The 20051-nt window shown below is 42.4% G+C and overlaps 1 protein-coding gene across 10 annotated transcripts in view; it reads left to right on the top strand.

The window, feature by feature from the left end:
* Washc4 (WASH complex subunit 4) overlaps positions 1-20051 on the top strand; it is a 60837-nt gene that overhangs the window by 5493 nt on the left and 35293 nt on the right. For 9 of the 10 annotated variants that reach the window (XR_005283657.2, XR_005283656.2, XR_005283661.2 and 6 more), the window contains exons 3-14: positions 293-346; positions 430-495; positions 1314-1359; positions 1885-1952; positions 4060-4142; positions 5714-5756; positions 6154-6257; positions 7179-7299; positions 9654-9777; positions 9878-10005; positions 11030-11190; positions 16505-16631. Coding sequence is in view for 1 of the 10 variants with exons in the window: in XM_038314896.2 (XP_038170824.1) it covers positions 293-346; positions 430-495; positions 1314-1359; positions 1885-1952; positions 4060-4142; positions 5714-5756; positions 6154-6257; positions 7179-7299; positions 9654-9777; positions 9878-10005; positions 11030-11190; positions 16505-16631 (1125 nt within the window). In the remaining 9 variants the exon portion in view is untranslated. Of the gene's footprint in view, positions 1-292; positions 347-429; positions 496-1313; positions 1360-1884; positions 1953-4059; positions 4143-5713; positions 5757-6141; positions 6258-7178; positions 7300-9653; positions 9778-9877; positions 10006-11029; positions 11191-16504; positions 16632-20051 lie in introns of those variants that run through there. The other variant, XR_006020685.1, reaches the window with a different exon arrangement.

Raw genomic sequence — 20051 nt, 5'->3', positions numbered from 1 at the left:
AAGTTTAACTGTAATCCATTTAATCTCATTTTATATACTTTTTAAAAACATTTATTTATTGTGTATACAATATATGCCTGCAGGCCAGAAGAGGGCACCAGATTTCATTACAGATGGTTGTGAGCCACCATGTGGTTGCCAGGAATTGAACTCAGGACCTTTGGAAGAGCAGGCAGTGCTCTTAACCTCTGAGCCATCTCTCCAGCCCCCTCATTTTATATACTTAAAATTTTAGTGGTTATTTTTTTCTTCCCTTCAAATTAAAAAATGTTCTTTCCCTTTGTTTCCGTAGCTTCTGCCATATGAGCAGTCCTCCCTCTTGGAGCTCATAAAGACTGAGAACAAGGTAATTATCCTAACCTAAAATGCATTCAGAAAACGTTCTTGTTGCTTACCACTCACTTTTTCTGTCTTTATTTTTGAAACCAGGTCCTAAACAAAGTCATCACTGTGTATGCTGCTCTTTGTTGTGAGATCAAGAAATTAAAGTATGAGGTAATTGTTTCTCTTCTTTAAGATCGTTTAAAAGCTGCTTATGTTTGTGCAGTGTGCAATAGATACTGACCCACTTAAAATAATAGCAGTCCTGAAAAGAAGGAGTACTTAGAATAATCTGGGACTCATTGACTTTGTTGTGTGCAGGGTGAGGACAGTGGCAGATGAGGAACAGTTTGAGAAATTGGGGCTTACAGTGGGTATCGCTAATAGTAGCCGTTTGAATCTAGGCCCACCTGTCTCCAGAGTAGTATATTTGGTGTATGTGCTGGTTGTCCAGAGGTACACCCCCTTTCCTCCCCACCTCACTCCCTCACCCCGTTTTTAGTTCCCCCTGAGACAGGGTTTCTCTGTGTAACATCCCTGGCTGTCCTGGAACTCTGTAGACCAGGCTGGCCTGGAACTAGCTCTGTAGACCTTGGCCTGGAACTCCCTGAGATCCGCCTGCCTCTGCCTCCCGAATGTGCACCACCGCTCCCAGCTTTTTGTCGTTGTTGTTTTTCCTTTTAAGTTTGGACTTTTTATATGGATTTGGACTTGGAGACATTGTAGACATTGGTGAACTTATTTTCCCTCCCCTTCTTTATGTTCTGTGACTGCGACTGAACTGGTGGGAGATGAGTGTTCTTGAGGGCGGTCAGATGACGCAGTGCAGGCTGGAGGGCCAAGGGTCATCTTCGTCCCTGTAAAGAGAAGTTGATCATCTGAGAGCAGATTCTGAGGTTTATGTGTAAGCCGTATCGTATGTCATTAGAGCATTTAGAGAGCTTAGGATTTGAAAGCAACCTTTTAAATTCTTTTGATTTTCTTTTAAACAGGCAGAAACTAAGTTTTACAATGGCCTTTTGTTTTATGGTGAAGGAGGTAAGTTCAAATTTTAGAATTGCATTTGTTGCTGCCTTTTATGATACTGAAGTGAGCCAAAAGCTAACAGATTAGAAAAAAAAAAAACATTCAAAATTTAGATTTATTTTGTGTATGTGGGTGCCCATACGGGGCTTCCCTGTGTGGGTGCTGGGAATGCAAACTGTGGTCCTCTGGAGGAGCAGTAAGTGCTCTCTGAGCTGCTGAGCCGCCCTCCAGCCCTGACATTGAGTTGTCTCGTTGATGCATGGATTGGTTAACAAGTGAGAAATGGAGTAGTGGCAGCCGGTCCTCTAGAGCTGGCATGTGGTGTGTCAGCACAGCCCTATGACAGGACCGGTGTGGGGGTTCGCGTGGCAGTCAGGCATGGCTGCTGGACGTTGTATATAGTTTATGACTGTGCCATTTTCCCCTTCAGTGTTAAAAGTCCGGTGTTTTCGGTACTGTGCACTAGTGAAGGAATTGTTTGTCTTTGTTGCTGGATTTAAATAAAAAGTGAAATAAAATTCATGCTGCTTTTTAAAGCTACAGACTCCAGTATGGTGGAAGGCGACTGCCAAATTCAAATGGGGAGATTCGTTTCATTCTTACAGGTAACTTTTTTTTTAAAGGTAGCTGATTTTTTTTTTTTTTTTTAACTTTCTCTTGAGCCATTTATTTTTTTATTCAAGATAGGGTCTTACTAGGTAGCCTTGACTGTTCTGGAGCTCACTGTGTAGACTACCCTGGCCTCAGACGTATAAGAGGGTCACTGCCTCAACCACTTCACATTCTGAGATTAAAGCTGTGCCTCAGTGTGTCTGGCGAGTCTTCTCTTTGTAATTTTGCATAAAAATTACACATGATTGAAAAGTTGTGAAACATTCGATGCCGAGGACTTGTGCCCTCAGAGAGTGAAGCAGTTACTTAGTGTGGGGTTATAGTGTAGACGATCGTGACTCCTGAACTGTGTCTAAGGGAATTTTGGAGAATAAGGTATCAAGAGATGTCAACAGTTGTTTAAAATTGTTTTGATAGATTGTCTTTATATAATTTGTATAATTTGATTTGTATAGTTTCATCTATGAATAATATTTTTTTAACTTTAAAAATTTTGGGGTGGGGAACTGGAGAAATGGCTCAGCCATGAAGAGCACTGGCTGCTCTTCCCTGCAATCCTGAGGTTTGATTCCCAGGTCCCAGCACCTGCTCACACGGTAGCTTACAGCTGTCTGTAACTCTAGTTTGGAGGGACACAATACCTTCTTCTGGCACAGACATACATGTAGACAAGACCATACACAAAAAAAGTAAGATAAAAATTAAAAAAAAAATTGTGTGCTGGAGAGCTCATTTTGGTTCACTGGTTAACAGCATGTACTGTTTTCCAGAGAACCCCAGTTCCGTTCCTTAGACCAGTATCGGGCTCACAGCGACGTGTAACTTCATCACAGGGATCCAGTGCCTCTGGCCTCCATGTGAATACCTGTACACAGGCGCACACACACTCAGCAGGAGAGTTAACACACAGGCGCGATCGTGCAGGAGCCTTGTTTGTTGTGCTCCAGCGTACTGATTTTTCAGGAGCGCTCTAGTGTCTGTAAAACGTCCAAGCGAGGTAGTGGTGCTTCTCGGTATCGGAGGGAAAACAGCAAATGGATGGATTCCGGTTTTGCTTTTTTATACCGTCTGACGATCTTTTAATTGACTCCATCTATAGAATCTATCTGCACTTATTTCTGCCTTTTCGCTGTGCTTTGTATTTTTTATTTTCCTGCTATAATTTAACCTTCAGAAGTTTAATAACAGAAGTAAAATGAGCTGTTTGAAATTAAAATCTATTACTTAGCACATTGATAATGCCTGGATCCTAGGACTCCAAGCACTGAGAACGCTGAACTGGGATCATGAGTTGAAGGCTAGTCTGGCCTATGTAGCAAAAACCTGTTTAAAAAAAAAATTACACATTATTTTTACTTTGAAAGACTTTTTTAGGTGTCACTAAAAGCTGTGTAAAAAGTTTACTGTCCCAGAGCTCATCTGAGGTGTTCAGTGGGCTGTTTGTGTGTGTGCGCGTGTGCGTGTGAAGCTGCTCTTGGTGCTGGAGGAAAGCAGCACATAAAAGCAATGAAAACTCTTGCTCAGGACTTAGAGTTTAGAATAGGTGAAGATTTAATAAGGTTTTAGGTGTTTTAGATTGAAATTAGTTCTATAAGGTTAAAAGTTGAGATCTTCTATAAACAAATTTTCGGGTCTGGACACAGCAGAGTGAATTAATGTTTATTGATAAGCATCTTTGGGGTAAGTGATATTGCACTTGGTGTGTGCCAAGGTACATATATGTGACTAAAGATAGCACATGAAGTGACTTAGTGACTAGTGGACCTTGCTCTCTCTCTGTCTTGGTCACACTTGTGGAAGCCATTGCCATTCATTTACAGGGCAGGGGTGGGCTGTCCCTGTCATCTCAGAGCTGCATGAGTAACTGAAACAGAGACTCAGACTGAGAGAGTCAAGTGCAGGGGCAGCAGAGATAGGAATGACCCGCTGTGCAGGAGCTGAGAGAAGTGTTGGTTGCTTGAGGGCTTCTTATATCTGGCTGCTGGGTAACTGGGGATTCAAATGGAAACTGTTTGGGTTGTGTTAGAACGTTCAGTTCAGCCCAAATGTCGTGACGTTCATGAAGCAACCCTGTGATATATACTCACCTTGTCCTTTCAGGAGCTTTCCTGTTTTGTCACAAGATGCTACGAAGTGGTGGTGAATGTCATCCACCAGCTGGCTGCCCTCTACATCAGCAACAAGTAATGCCCTTTAGCATTGTTTTGACTTTCATGAAGTAGCAGGAAGTACTTCTTAGAAAAGTAATCTGTTTGTTTTTTTTTTTGTTGTTTTTTTTTTTTTTTTTTTGGTTTTTCGAGACAGGGTTTCTCTGCAGTTTTTTTAGAGCCTGTCCTGGAACTAGCTCTTGTAGACCAGGCTGACCTCGAACTCACAGAGATCCGCCTGCCTCTGCCTCCCGAGTTCTGGGATTAAAGGCGTGCGCCACCACCGCCCGGCCAAAAGTAATCTATTTGAAATAGCTTTTTATTCATTTTTACTCAGTATGTACACTTAGGATGTTTAGATATTGCTCTGTGTGTGTGTGTGTGTTTATAGACTAATGAGCTGCATTTTTCACCAAGTACACGAACTTGATTTCTGCCGGTGTGAGAATGTTGGCCGAAAAATTTTAAAGATGTTTCACGATAGAAAAAAGCTCATACAGAATTAGTTCACACACAGTGTTTTATTTTTTTCCTGCGTACATTTAGTGGTCATAAGACTTTTCTTAAACTACAGAGTCTCGGGGATAGAGCTAGTGTAGGCAGTCTACACTGAAAAAGAACCTTAAATTCTAATGATCTTCCAGATCGACCCTAAATTAAGAACTGATCAAGTTTCCGTAGTGCCTTTGCTGTTCTTATCACCATAAATTACATCTAACCTTTGGTCAGTTCTTTGTTGTTTTTTCTACATTTATTGTACCGCTGTTGAGGGATATGACTCATACTTTAATGAGAGCCAAGACCCAGAGGTGGCATTACCAAGGTCTCAGGACAGCTTTGGTACTGTTCCTTGTGGTCAGCAGTCCATTTGTTGTTCCTACTGTACCGTGCTGTGAGGGGGTAGAGGACATTTATCACCTCACTCTCGTGAACTTCTGGTCAGTTTGCTGTCTTTATGTATTCTGGCTCTTCATCAAAGCGATCTTTATACCAGAAGCAAAGGAGTGGCAGTCCCCTCCCCCACTCAGTGCAAAGGCGTGGTAGCCCCAGACCTCCACACTCCCCCCACTACCTGGGGTGGAATCCTGGGGACTCTTTTCCTCATTCCTGCTATAGAAAGATAATATTTAAAGATTTCGTTCAATTTTAAATGTGCATCCTGTATTCTGGACTGCTTCATACGTAGTTTGGCGTGTAAGAACTGTATTGACTCAGAGCTTCAGAAGGAAGTAAGTGGGGTAGCCCTGGAAGTGTGGTGCCCTGCTTCTCAGCAGGGGTGAGAGCTGAGGACTCTCCAGTGTAGCCCTGGAAGTGTGGTGCCCTGCTTCTCAGCAGGGGTGAGAGCTGAGGACTCTCCAGGTGCCAGTTTTGGTAGAGTGAACAGATTATAGTTGCTAACTGAGAGATGCATAATTCATCAGTGTGCTTCCTCTACTTCTATGCCAAGGCTCATCCTTGGCCAGTTGTCAGGTCTTTATCCGTGAGTGGCACATAGCAGGGTAGCCCAGACAAGTCAGAGTTTCTGCTCCTGTATTGGTTTCTTGAATTTAGAATGAACTGTAACCATAAGGTTTTTTTTTTTTAACTTTGGTATTGTTTTATTATAGGATAGGACCCAAAATTATAGAGACAACTGGAGTTCATTTTCAGGTAAAAGTTAATTTTTCTATCTTATTTTGGAATTTGTGTAATTAATAAGTGTAACAATGCTAGCATCTCCACCCCTGTTCTTGTCTTCCCTCCGTCTATGCGGTTGTCAAGGCATCTCTTACTCTGCACTGGCTCTTGTAGTTTCTCCTGGTAGTGTTCCATGCAGATTTTCTGTTGCCAGTGAACAAATCTGCAGCGTCACAATTAAGGAAGAAATATTAGGTAAAATATATTCTATTTAGGCTAGTACCACTTGAAGCTCAGAACTGTAGTTAACAAGCCAGTGGGGCTCCTTTCACTAGTGTAATAAGGAGTGAACCCACGTGTTTTTCTTTAGAAGTTCACATGAGACTTCTAACGAGTGACTGAATGATAATCATTAAAGGTTTTTTGACAGACTATGTATGAGCACTTGGGAGAACTGCTAACAGTTTTACTTACCCTGGATGAAATTGTTGACAATCATGTCACACTGAAAGACCACTGGACCATGTACAAAAGGTATGCCGCCTAAAATACTTACAGTTTGTACAGTTGGTGTGTTAGTTTGGTAAAACTAAACAGTTACAAATTTATTCAGATTCTTTTTTGTTTTTGTTTTTGTTTTTTTTTTTTTTTTTTGGTTTTTCGAGACAGGGTTTCCCTGTAGTTTCTAGAGCCTGTCCTGGAACTAGCTCTTGTAGACCAGGCTGGCCTCGAACTCACAGAGATCCACCTGCCTCTGCCTCCCGAGTGCTGAGATTAAAGGCGTGCGCCACCGCCGCCCGGCCTTTATTCAGATTCTTAACAAGACCTAGAGACTCTAATGAAAAGGAACTCATGTCCAATATTTATTTTTATTTGTGTGTGTGTTTATGTCTGCCTGTCTCCATGTGTGTCTGCACATGGGTCAGTGTGCCTAGGGAGGCCAAAAGAGGGAGCTGGATTCCCTGGAGCCAGAGTCCCATGTTGTGAGCCACCTGATGTGAGTGCTGGGAACTGGGCTCAGGTTTCCTCTGCAAGGCTCAACTCTTCGGTCACTGAACTGTTTCACCGGTAGTTTCATGAAGGCAGTCAACCCCGCTGTTAGGTGGGCTTTTGTGAGAGAGATGTGTGTGAGCTCAGTGCTGCAGAAGCTTGGGGTTCTGTGCAAGTGAGAGTTTCTGCCTTGCACTTCATTTCATTTGATTACGTACCCTGGAACACTCTTAAGTTTTTATTCAGTTTACAAGTTGTTACTGAATGTTTGGTTAATGCAGAGCAATAGGCAGCTGAATATAAGGTGATAAAAAGCATAAGAATTTTATTAACATTGTTCTATTTGTGTTTTTCAACGTGGAGAGCCGAGGAAGGAATAGTAAACACAAAATTTTATTTCCTGGAATATTTTTAGCTTTTAAGAATTTATTAGATAGATTTAAGCTCTTTCTTTAAATCTACAAGGTTACTGAAGTCTGTCCATCACAACCCTTCGAAATTTGGGATTCAGGAAGAAAAATTAAAGCCATTTGAAAAGTTCTTGCTGAAATTGGAAGGGCAGTTACTTGATGGAATGATATTCCAGGTAAGTAGAGGTTGGTGCAGCTCCAAATTACAATGGGACACTTTTGTAGAATACTTTGAATTTCTTTACTTTTCTTTTTTTCTTTTTTCTTTTTCTTTTTTTTTTTCGGTTTTTTGAGACAGGGTTTCTCTGTGTAACAGCCCTGGCTTCCCTGGAACTCAAGCTGTAGACCAGGCTGGCATTGAACTCACAGAGATCCACCTGTCTCTGCCTCCTGAGTGCTGGGATTAAAGGAGTGTGCCACCACTGCCTGACTGACATTTCTTTTCTTTAGAAAGTGCTTTGACTTATAAAAAAAATTATTAGTATATTGAAGTATAACTCAGTGTCTAATAGTAAACAAAATAAAAAGTTACTTATAATCAGGGTTTTAAAATTAAACTATGCAAAAATATAAAATTGAATCAGGCATGGTGATACACTTTTATAGTTCCAACACATAGGAAACTGTTCAAGACTTCAAGGGTAGCCTGGTGTACAAAGTGAATTCTAGGTCACCTTCAGATACATAATGAGATCCCATTTCAAAAACAAAGACATGCATGGACGGCTCTGTGGGAGCCTTCTCAGCCTGGTTGATCACCTTCCTGGACCTGGGGGGAGTTGGGAGGACCTTAGTAGGGAACCCCAATGGCTCCTTGGCCTGGAGAGGGAGGGGGGAAAGGGGGAGGAGGAGGGGAGGAGATGGAAATTTTTAAATATAAAAAAATAAACCATATTAAATAAAAAAAGACAAAAATCTAAGGATTTTAAAATCTAAGACATAATTATTTGCATTATGTTTGTTACTAGCTTCTAGATTGAGATTTTTTAAGTTTAAAAAATTTGAAGGGCTGGAGATGAAGTTGAGTGGTGGGGCGTTCACTTTGGTATGCTCAGGGTCCTGGATTTAATCCCCAAATCTACAAAGAACAAATCAAAGTCCTTAGCAAAGCCAAATAAAAGCTTAATTAATTCCTCTACACTCAGTACATGTGCACAAATGCATGCCTTCTAAATTGAAACCAGCTAACATTAGTTAGATACATCACTTCTTAGTTTCTCCCTGTGTGGACAGTACAGAAGCAGCATGTTTGTCTTCCTTCCAGAAGGACCTTAGCAGCACCAGTGGGTGGTGTCCTGCCAGAGATGATACTTCGATCTATTGTGTCTGCTTCAGAGTTATGTTTAGTTTGATATTATTACAGTTTTAACAGATGGACCCCAGCTCTTGGTTTTTAAAATGGGTTTATCAGTCTCTTAGATGCTTTTTTTCCCCCTCTGGGGACATTTCTACACAGAGTATGCTAAGAACTGGGTATTGTGACTCTGGCTACATTTCTACACAGAGTATGCTAGGAGCTGGGTATTGTAACTCTGGCTACATTTCTACACAGAGTATGCTAGGAGCTGGGTATTGTAACTCTGGCTACATTTCTACACAGAGTATGCTAGGAGCTGGGTATTGTAACTCTGGCTACATTTCTACACAGAGTATGCTAGGAGCTGGGTATTGTAACTCTGGCTACATTTCTACACAGAGTATGCTAGGAGCTGGGTATTGTAACTCTGGCTACATTTCTACACAGAGTATGCTAGGAGCTAGTTATTGTGGCTCATGCCCATTATCTCCTAGTACTTGGGAAATTCAAGCAGGATTATAATCTGAGGACAACTTGGGCTACAGAGTGAGACACTCTCCAAAGGGGGAGGGGAGGAGAATGCTAAAAAAGAAATTGTAATAACTAAATGAACAGAAGCTCCTAAAGGATGCTCTTTACAAAAAGATGTCGCATCTGGAGAGCTGACTCAGCAGTACTGGCTTGAAGAGGACTTAGGCTTGATTCCCAGCACGCATGTGGTGGTTGCAGGATATCTGACACCCTCTTCTGGCCTCCATAGGCAGTTCATGCATGTAGTGCAGAGACATACGTGTAAGCATAACACTTAGACCTGCAAACTTTTAAAAATGCTTTCTGCTGGGTGTGGTGGAACACACTGTTAATCTCAGCATTTGGGAGGCAGATGTAGACAGATCCTTGAGTTCGAGGCCAGCCTGGCCTACATAATGGGTTCTAGGACAGCCAGGGCTACATAGAGCTTTTCTCAAACAAACAAACCCCACCACTTTGCAGTGCATCAGCAGTGATCCCTTCCATTCATCTCTGCTTCCCTCGGATCTCTTCAGTTGGGGTTTAAGTGCCATGTGATGGCGCTCACTGTCAGTACATACACATACCTCGTCAAAGGATTTAAATATTAAAGAGCATGAGACCCAATGTAGTTAAAATGAGTACCTAGTGGTTCATCTTACCTAGGTGTTTGCTCGTTTGTTACCAAGAGACTGAATTTCTCTCCAAATGTTTGCTGTCTAGGCCTGTATTGAACAGCAGTTTGATTCCCTCAATGGAGGAATATCTGTGTCAAAAAACAGCACTTTTGCAGAAGAATTTGCACATAGCATTCGCTCAATTTTTGCAAACGTAGAAGCCAAACTTGGTAATGTAAATTTTGCGTTTGAGTGTTTATCAAGTTTACATGTCCTTAAAAGCACAATTTACCTATCGTTGTTTCTGTTTTTCTGTTGTCCCTTTATAAGGTGAGCCTTCTGAAATTGACCAGAGAGACAAGTATGTTGGAATTTGTGGGCTCTTTGTACTGCATTTTCAAATTTTTCGAACTGTTGATAAAAAGTTTTATAAGTCTTTATTGGACATTTGTAAGAAGGTAAGAATTTGAAACTATTTTCAATTTGTGATGTAAGTTTGGATAAAGCTAGATATCTAATAAAAGTGCTAATAAAAAGTTATTGAAAAAAGAATGTTACCTTTTATGAAATATAAAACTGTGTTAAGATAATAGAGCTGGGGAGCTGTCATCATGGATTACTCTTGTACGTTGTGACGATTGGAGTTGAGGTTCCCGACATGTGGGAGGCGGAGACAGTGACAGCACTGACATGTGTCCTAGAGCTGTGGATGGCTAAGGTGGAGAGCCATGTGCTCACATGTGTGTACCCACACACATGAAAAGGCATACATGCACACCACACATACATGCAGAAATAAAGCCAATCATAGAGTTGTTTGAGAGTACACACATTCTTGAAATGAGCAGTATGGTAAATGAAAATAACTGCATTTCATGAGTGTGTGTGTGTGTGTGTGTGTGTGTGCACATTAACTTTATTTCTGAGATGAGAAATAAATATGTAGCGCAGGCTGGCCTCAGTCTCAGCAATCCTCCTGCCTCAGCTTCCTGAGAGCTGTCCTTCAGGAGTGCACCCACACCCTGTCACACTAGCATTCTGTGAGCGCTCGGCTCGCCCCAAGGCGTAGCCTCCCTCTTCCTCTCACACCTCCTCTTGCCCCTCCTTCCTGCTAGTAAAGTAGAAATGTTACCTTGTTTATTCCGTCTTTGCTATTCCCATGATATGACTTGGTTTCATAACTGAAACTTTGTAGTACTATCAAATAATTACAGACCACGAGGTCCTTAAGGTTGTTGTAACTGTCTTTAAGGTTGTTTCTTCATATTTTATTAATATGCCCTGGCAATAGATTAAAGTCATGAAGTTTGAATTTCATTTTGCTTCGTATCTATTACTAATTATTGTGAAATTTGTGTTAATGTTTAGTCAGAATACAGTTGTCTCACCATCAGCTGTAGGAATGTGTTCATTCCTTCTACAGCAGGACCCTTGGGGGAAGGATACTTGTAGCTATTCTGTCTCGAATCTCCTCCATTTCAGGTGCCAGCCATCACTTTAACTGCCAATATTATTTGGTTTCCTGATAATTTTCTGATTCATAAAGTGCCAGCAGCTGCCAAACTTCTAGACAGAAAAAGTCTTCAAGCCATTAAAATACACAGGGATACCTTCCTGCAGCAGAAAGCTCAGTCACTGACCAAGTAAGTTCCTAACGTAACTGTGATGGGAATGTTTAGGTACCTGTGTTGAAAGTGCTCGAGTCCACAGGTGGCGTGTTCTCACTAACACTCTGCAGTCTCCAGGGTGGGTGTTGGTTTTCACATGTATTGGTTTGTCTAGTGTGTCTAGGTGTGCATGTGTAAAAGACGAGATAGCTTACAGGAGCCCATTCTCCTCCTCTTCTGTGTGGGTGGTGGGTGCTTGGTCCTCAGGCTTGTGTCGCAGGTGCTGTCAGCGAACTGTCTCTCCAGACCCCAGATTTTCTAAGAATTTTGGCTTCTCTTTTTCCTTTTTTAAAACTATTTGGATTTTGTGTGTGTGTGTGTGTGTTTGTGTGTGTTTGTGTGTTATCCACCTATTTGGATCCCTGTATCAAACTTAGATTGTTAGGTTTGGTGGCAGGTGCCTTTACCTATTGAGCCATCTCCCAGGCTAGAACTATCTATTTATGCTTTACGAAAGCTAATGTGTGCAGATATCAAAAGTCCCAAAAGCTAAAATTTAAAAGTAATTTTTTCTAACCCAATTCTTTTCTGTAATTCAGTCTTGCTTCTAGAAAGACAACTTTTTTTTTTTCTTCTGAGACTTATCTTTCTACTGTGATACTAGTACTGAACCAGGAGACTTATCTTTCTACTGTGGTACTAGGTACTGAACCAGGAGACTTTTATCTTTCTACTGTGGAACTAGTACTGAACCAGGAGCTTGTGCAGTTCTAGGCATGTGTGTCCCCAAAATACATCCTCAGTCCTTTCATTTGTGTGTTTTTAAATCTTTTACTGCGTACCTTTTCAATAATGTATAAAACAAAATTATACAAAGAGCCTCAATGTTAACCATCACTCAGCTTTAGTAATTAACTATGCATTCTGATTGCTAGCATGTTAACCTGCATATAGTGTAATTGGAATGCAACAGTATTCTGTCATTGGCCTTATGTTGGTCATGCATCTTATCACCTTCAGTAGAAATGGGTGATTGGTGCAGAGCAATGGTGGAGCACACCTTTAATCCCAGCACTTGGGAGGCAGGGCAGGCGGATCTCTGGAGTTCGAGGCCAGCCTGTTCTACAGAGTGAGCTCCAGTACAGCCAGGGCTACGCAGAGAAACTCCTGTCTTAAACACCCCCCCCCCACACACACACACACAGTAAATAGAAAGAAATGGATGTTTGGCTAAAATTGGGCTCTGCTGCACAAGGGAGAGGAAGACAAATGTCCAGCGCACCAGATAGCTCTTAAGCTATCTGAGGACTCTGTCCTGTGTTAATCATAGACAAAAAATAGCTGATTTATGCAGTTCTGCTCAGGGCAGGAACTAGCACTGGGGAGACAAGGTTTCCATTTAGATTAATGATGTGGGTCTAAGCAGAAAGGCAGATATCAGGTTTTAGTAGCAGTATGTTAAAAACAAACAAAAAAACCACAGAAAATGTTGGTATTTTTTACTTCATAAAAGTTTACCATTTTTCTGCAGTGATGGAGCTGTTTAAAATGCAGTACAAACTTGGATTTTATTAACAAGCAGAGCCCCGTCACAGACTCAAGTCCACCATGGCAATTGGTACTTTCAGAGTTTCACTGATTTTCCCCTTTTTCCTTTCGAGACAGGGTCTTGCTGTCTGGGTTGGTATTTTCTGGAAAGCCTAGACTGGCCTCAAATTCTGCCACTCCTCTGGCTTCAGCCTCCTAAGCATTAGGTCTATATGTGTGTCATTGTGTCTAATGGCACTGACTTCTTTTTAGATTATAGTGGGCTAACTGATGTGTGGAAGGAGGGAGGGTATATGTGTGTGTGTGTGTGTGTGTGGTCTGCCTGCCTGTTGTGTTGCTAGAGATGGAGCTCAGGAGGTTCCACCTTTTAAGAGGGTGACAAACTGTAGGGTCTTGAGATGAGCTGGTGATGACTGGGAAATATGTCTTCTCTTCTAAAGCCATAAGGGAGTCTGCAACTTTTAGAGACATCAGAGGAAAATGTGTGTCTCTCAACGTTGAGAGGCATTCAGCTTCAGGAAGGCTCTGGAAGGCTACACGAGTCTTTGATGGGGAATATGTCAGATATAACCGTTGTAGTTGCCAGCATTTGGACCTTTTCATGTTGTAGAAGGCATCACACAAAAGACTGTAGAAACACTGTGTCATGTAGGCAGGCCCCATCTTCACAGCTGAGAAATAATAAACAGAATTATGGCGTGTCTACTGTAAGCCAGGAGCTTTCAGAAACTGCCTGTCTCATCCATAAGGAATAATAAATAAGGAAACCCCATGTAGTCGATGCTCCTGGTATTGTCATTTTATGAGAAACCTGGAATACCGAGATTAAACTTGAAGTTTTAACAGCAGATGGCAGAGCCACACAGTCCAGCTCTCAAGTCAGAAGTGTCATGGCGTCTCTCAGCGTTACCCTGACTCTTGCTGGATTACAGAAGTGAGTTTGGTGAACTCACATACTGGTGTTGTGCTCTGTGGCCATATGGATGACCGTGAGCCCAGCAGGCTGTGAGAAGGATGTTTTAGGTGGAGATTGAATATTTTCTTTTCAAGACTCCTCACCTGGAAAAATTTTACCTCTGAGGATTTTTTTTTAATTTGATTTGATTTTTTTTTTTCAAGACAGTCTCTCTGCCTAGCCCTGGTTGTTCGGAATTCAGCATGTAGACCAGACTGGCCTTGAGCTCACAGAGATCCACCTGCCTCTGTATCCCTAAGTACTAAAATTAAAGGAGTGCACCCAAGCTGCCCCTAAGCTTTGTTGTTTCTAACACATTCCTGTAAAGTCAGTGTAGAGCTCCATGACCAGGAAGGGTGGCAGTTGTGCCAGAGAAACCGTAATGACGTGAAACACGGGTAGATGATCCTGTCACTTGAGAGAAAGCTGTAGGATGGCAGCCGACTCCCTAGTCCAGAGTTGGTGCATGGATGCATTTTTAATGGTGGATTCGTTTTGATGCCAGAAAAGAGCTGCCCTTGGGGGCTGGAGGTCTGAACCTTGATAGATACTGACACTGCTTTTTACTGGGTGGGGTATCTTTCTTCAGTATTTCTCCCATTTGTACTGGAAAATGGAGCTGACAAATTGATAAGAGGCTTGCCCATTTATATTCTGTCAACTTAGTTTCCAGAATTGAAGCAGCTAGGTATGGTGGTGTGCTCCTTTCATTCCAGCACTGCAAGCTTGAAGCCACTGTGGGCCACATGAACAGTTCAAAGCCACCCTGGGCTACATAGCTAGACCCTTCTCAAACAAAAGTATCCCCATGCCCTCTCCCAACAATAAAATAAGCTAAAGCCAGAAGCTGTTTCGATTTCTTTACCCTTACGAGACAGTGATGGGCCACCATCTTGCTGTAAGACTGCAGCAGAACTGACAGAGATCTCTGATGACCGAGCACTTTTTAATCTGTGTTACTGTGGTCAGAATTCTTTTTCCTGTCTCAAGTTTCCTGAGTTGGGGATTACATGTGACATGCCTGCCAAACATATGATATTGAGTCCCTTCCTTTCCTGTGTCTCTACTTCCCAGCTCCTTCCTCTCCTCCCTTCCTCCTGCCCTGTCTTGCTGACTTGTTTGCTGCTGGGGTTTATCCCAAAGAGTAGACAGGACCAGCATCTGTTGTTGAGTCTTTGTTATGGGGAAGGATCCCAGATTTGAGTTTTAATCTTGGCTCCACTGTTTACGAGTTGTCTGATGTGGACATGCTATTTTGTGTGGCAGTTTTATCCTCTGTAAAATTGAGAGCATAGTCCCTACAGTTAGGTGTTAGGGAAAGAAAGAAGGGGAGAGACACAGAGGGTGGGTGGGAGCAGAGAGCTAGGGGCCCACTGAATTGAAAGGTTCTTTAGGTAGGGGCTAAGAAGCTGCAGTCCTATCAGACAAAGCAGGATGTCTACCTTTAAAAGTTTCCAAGGGAAGAGGAGGTGTTGACCAGTGAGGAAGGTGGCTTAGTTAATGTGCGCCCTAGACTGTGTGGCCGAGGAGGGAGTGGGGCACCTGTAAGTTGGGAACATGACGGGAATGCTTTATCTGGGCAGGGGATCAAATGATCAAATGATAATCATCAGAATGCTTTCAGCCCCTGTTGTGGGCATGGGGGCTGGTATGTTTAGACTTTGCTTGAAGCCCTCTGCTGAGGGCCTGAGTTTTCTAACTGCTACATAGGGCTAATGTTGGGTTTGAATGAGCTAATTTGTGTCAAGCTTAGAACAGTGATTGGCGTAGTGTGAGCATTCAAATTAGCTTTTAAATCCAGATTCTGGTACTTCTACTTTTTTTTAAAAAAATGATTTAAATAAAAGATTATTTATATCTGTCTTACTGTATGCCCTGTGTGTAGGTTCCCACAGAGGCCAGCAGAGGGCTTCTGATCTCCTGGAGCTGGAGTTGTAACTCTCAGCCAAGTGGGTGCTGAGAATTGAACTCAGGTTCTTTGCAAGAGCAGGAATTGCTCTTAACTGCTGAGCATCCCACCAGCCCCTATGTCCACTGTTGGAAGATGTTGTCCTTTCTCCTGTGTTACTACAGTTGTCCCATAGGTGTCATCCTCACGATGGCTTCTTATTAACACACTAGCCAAAGTGATAGCCATCCTCTTAAGACCAGCTAGAGCCAGTGGCCATTCATCTCCAGTGGTTTCTCTTAGGGACTTGTGTTGAACTTCATGCTTTCCCCAAGGCCGTTTGTTCCCCAAGCCCTTCCCTGTTCTCCCATCCACCCTCTACCTCTGGTGTGCTTTTCTGTCCCCCTCCCTTTGTGTTCCAGCCACGCTGGGTGTTTGTTATTACCTAAACGAGCTGGGAACCTTTCCCCAAGTCTCAGGGCTTTTGTACTTGTCACTCACACTCCTTAAATTCTCTTCTCGTACATGTTTGCATGTCTTCCTTACTGATCTGGGTCTTGGCACAAAAATCACCCACAGTGTGAGTGTGCTGTGATTACCCTGTTTAAAATTACAGGACCACCCCAGTCCCTGGTCCTCCCCACAAAAAGCATTTATTGCCTCACATTTTAAAAATTACTTTGACTTTAGTTATTGATTTATTAATGCATATCTCCTTTCTAGAATATAAGCCTCATGGAGCCAGGGTTTTCACCTGTTGTGTTCTCAGCACAGTAGTACTGTGCTAGTGCCGGGCTTGAATGGGCACTTAGTAAATATGTGTAGGAAGTAACTTACATATGCATATAGAACTTCTGTTGAAGGCCAGAAAGCTACTACAGTTTACTTTTGTCAGTGTGAAGCAATGGAAATATATTTTTGTTTGTGTTCTGAGTAACCTCAATGTTTTCCTTTGCTAGAGATATGCAGTCTTACTACGTCTTTGTGAGCTCGTGGATGATGAAAATGGAATCTATGTTGTCTAAAGAGCAGAGGATGGATAAATTTGCTGAAGACCTCACCAATAGGTGTAATGTGTTTATACAGGTAGTCATGTTTTCTTACTTAGAATCTTTTGGGTACAATTTCTTTGTGAATTTAATTTATAGAAGTTACAATCAGACACAGATGTGAAAGGGAGGGGTCTGTTTTTGTATTTCAAACAAATTGAGAGGCTGGAGAGTCGGCTCAGTGGTCAGAGCACTGGCTGCTCTTGCAGAGGCCCCCAGTTTGATTCCCAGCACCCATATGGTGCCTTAGAACCACCTGTGCCTCCAGCTCTAGGGGATCCAGTGCCTCTGGCCCCTGGGCAGCTGTGTTTATGTTTGTTTACTCACGTGTGCACGCTCGCGCGTGCGCGCGCGCGCGCACACACACACACACAGTTAAAAATAGTAATAATAATAAAAAAAGACAGTGTAAAAACCTTTATATTGTGCTGTTAAGTGCATACTGTTGGGAATTGTTTATTTTCCTAGTGATGGATCTTTTTCCTCCCTACTAAGAATGTCTTCTTGGGAACTGGGAATGTATCTCAGAGGTAGAGCATGTGCTGAGCCTGTGGAAGGCTTGGACTTTCCTTTTTGGAGCTCTTTCCTTACCAGGAAGCAGCTGTACATGTTGATGGCTAGTGATGCTTTCTGTTGGAGCTCTCTTGTGTGATTTTAACACAGTTGCAGTGTTTCTTTTAGCTTATGTCTGCATGGTGTGTCTTTACTGGTCCTTATGCATAACCTCTCTAGCTTCTTACATGGGATGTGTATTTCCTGTAAGCAGTGGGGGAGGTGTGTGTGTGTGTGTGCTCGCTTCTCTGGACCTGTGGAGGACAAAGCTTGATATTAGATGTCTTCCTCAGTTACACTTCACCTTATTCTTTGAGATAGTCTTTCTCTGAACCTGGATCTTGCTCTTCTAGTTGGACCAGCTGAATAAGGAAGCCCACTGGGAGATACCTGACTCTCTGGGCTAGAATTATAGACAAGTGCCATCCTGCCTGGCTTTTTTCATGGGATCTTGAACTTGAGTCGTTGTGCTTGCATAATGAGCACTGTGCCTACAGAACCATCTCCTTGGCCCCCATCTTTCATTTGATTGCACCATCAATCAGTTTCTGCCCCCATTTCTGTGTTTCGTCTGAGGCAGATGCTCTGGAGAGGCAGCCCGAGGTGTCAGGCTCCTTGCTCTCGATCTCTCTCTTCCCAGGTCTTGGCCTTATGTTCTTGGTAGCTCTTTGATATGGTGCGTCTTTACACAGAGTTTTGATCACTGGCTTTTCTAATGGGTCTTAATAAGAGCAGTCATCGTAATATGTTATCCTGTCATTAACAGTAAAGATGAATGGCTGTGCAGTGGTGGCGCACACCTTTAATCCCAGCACTTGGGAGGCAGAGGCAGGCGGATCTCAGTGAGTTAAGGCCAGCCTGGTCTTCAAGAGCTAGTTCCAGGACAACTAGGGCTGTTACACAGAGAAGCCTTTCACGGAATACAAGAAAACCAAAAAAAAAAAAAAAAAAAAAAAAAAAAACAACAAAAACAAATAATAACAAACAGTAAAGATGAATGGGTTTGATAGTGGCACCAGGAATTGCATACATCAAGGTTCCCACTAAAGGGGAGGGTATCATAAGACATACTTAAAAAATCTCTGTTTCACCAGATGGGAAAATCTAAAATGAATAAATCTTTTGTGTTTTACAATCTACCAAAGTTCAATCAAGATGAAATAAACAATTTGAACAGACTTATAACCCCTAATGAAATAGAAGCAGTCATTAAAAGTTTTTCAATCAAAAACAAAAGTCCCAGGGCCAAATGGATTCAGCACATTGTTGTGCCAAACCTTCAAAGAAGAGTGAAAACCAGTCCTCCTCAGCTTATTCATAAAACAAATATGGCTACCATGGCGCTAATACAGAAAACCACACAGAGGCCCAGCAAGAAAAGTTATGCACTCATCTCCCTTATGAACGTAGGTTCAGAGATTCTTAGAAAGACACTTGCAAACAGAATATAACAACACATCAGAAAAGATCATCCGTGATGATCAGTAGGCCTCATCCCAGGAACGCATGGATGTTGAGTGTGTATAAGCCAATAAATGTAATCCACCACACAAACAGACTGAAAGACAAAAACCCTATCATCATCTCCTTAGATGTAGAAAAGACCTTTGACACTATCCAGCACCTCTTCATGGTAAGTCTGGAGAGACTAGGGGTACAAAGGACAGACCTCAGCATAATAATAAAGGCAGTATGCAGCAAGCCCACAGCCAGCACTGACCTAAAAGGAGAAACTCAGAGCATTTACACCGAAACCAGGAGTCAGACAAGGACTTCTCGCCACACATACTCAGTATACCACTGACGTCTTCGCTAGAGCAGCCAAACATCTAGGGGAGGCCAAGAGGATGCAGTGGGAAAGAATGGAGCCAAGGTTAAGGCTCTACAGACTCCACCTACAGCTGATAAACACTTTACAAAGTAGCAGGATGCAGAGTTGACCCACAGATGAGTACTCTTCCTGTTTACAAAGGCAAACATACTGAGAAGGAAGGGAAACTGTACCTGTCACAGTGACCTCCAGACGTGTATCTTGGGACAACTCTAGCCAAGTAGGTGAAAGATTTGTCTAATGGAAGCTTTGAGACACTGAAGAAAAGAAGACAGCAGAAGATGGAAAGACTACCCACGCTTATGGATCGGCAGATGAACATTGTGAAAATGGCCTTTCTACCAAAAGCAGCCTTCAGATTCAGTGCAGTTCCCACCAAAATTTCAATGCAGTTCTTCACGGAAGTTGAAAAACAACTTCATACGGAAACACAAAAGTCTCAGGACAGTTAAAACAGTCCTGAGTATTAAAAGAGCTGCCAGAGGTATCCCCATCCCAGATTTCAAGTTGTATTACAGAGCTATGTTAAAGTGGCATGATATTGGCATAAAGAGAGACACATTCATCAGTGGAGTCGGATTGAAGACTCAGACACCTATGCATATCTCGTAAACAACAAGCCAAAAATACACACTAAAAATCCAAAGTCTCTTCAACAAATGGTGCTGGTCAAGCAATGGCTGCATGTAGAAAGATGAAAATGGATTCATATATCATCCTGCACAAAACTCAACTACAGATGCTTCAAGGACTTCAACATGAGACCAGCTGTCCTGAGTCTGAAGAGAGAGGTTGGAGGAACAGGCGCAGGAGGAGCTTTCCGGACAGGACCCGGAGCACAGACACACACACTAGTGACTGACAGATGGGACCCTGCGAAGCTGAAAAGCTTCGGGACAGCAAAGGTATGACACCATCATCTGAGCAGAGTGAAGGCCTAAAGAATGGGAAAAGATCTTTACTGATTACAAATCTCCTAGAGGGTTGATACCTAAAATATCTAAAGAACTAAAACAGATTCAAGAAAATAAATAACCCAATTAAACAGTACAGAACTAAGCAGAAAATCCTCAA

This window comes from Arvicola amphibius, chromosome 17 (genome assembly GCF_903992535.2).
Source record: "Arvicola amphibius chromosome 17, mArvAmp1.2, whole genome shotgun sequence".
NCBI lineage: Eukaryota > Metazoa > Chordata > Mammalia > Rodentia > Cricetidae > Arvicola > Arvicola amphibius.
This window is presented reverse-complemented; position numbering and strand designations above follow the sequence as displayed.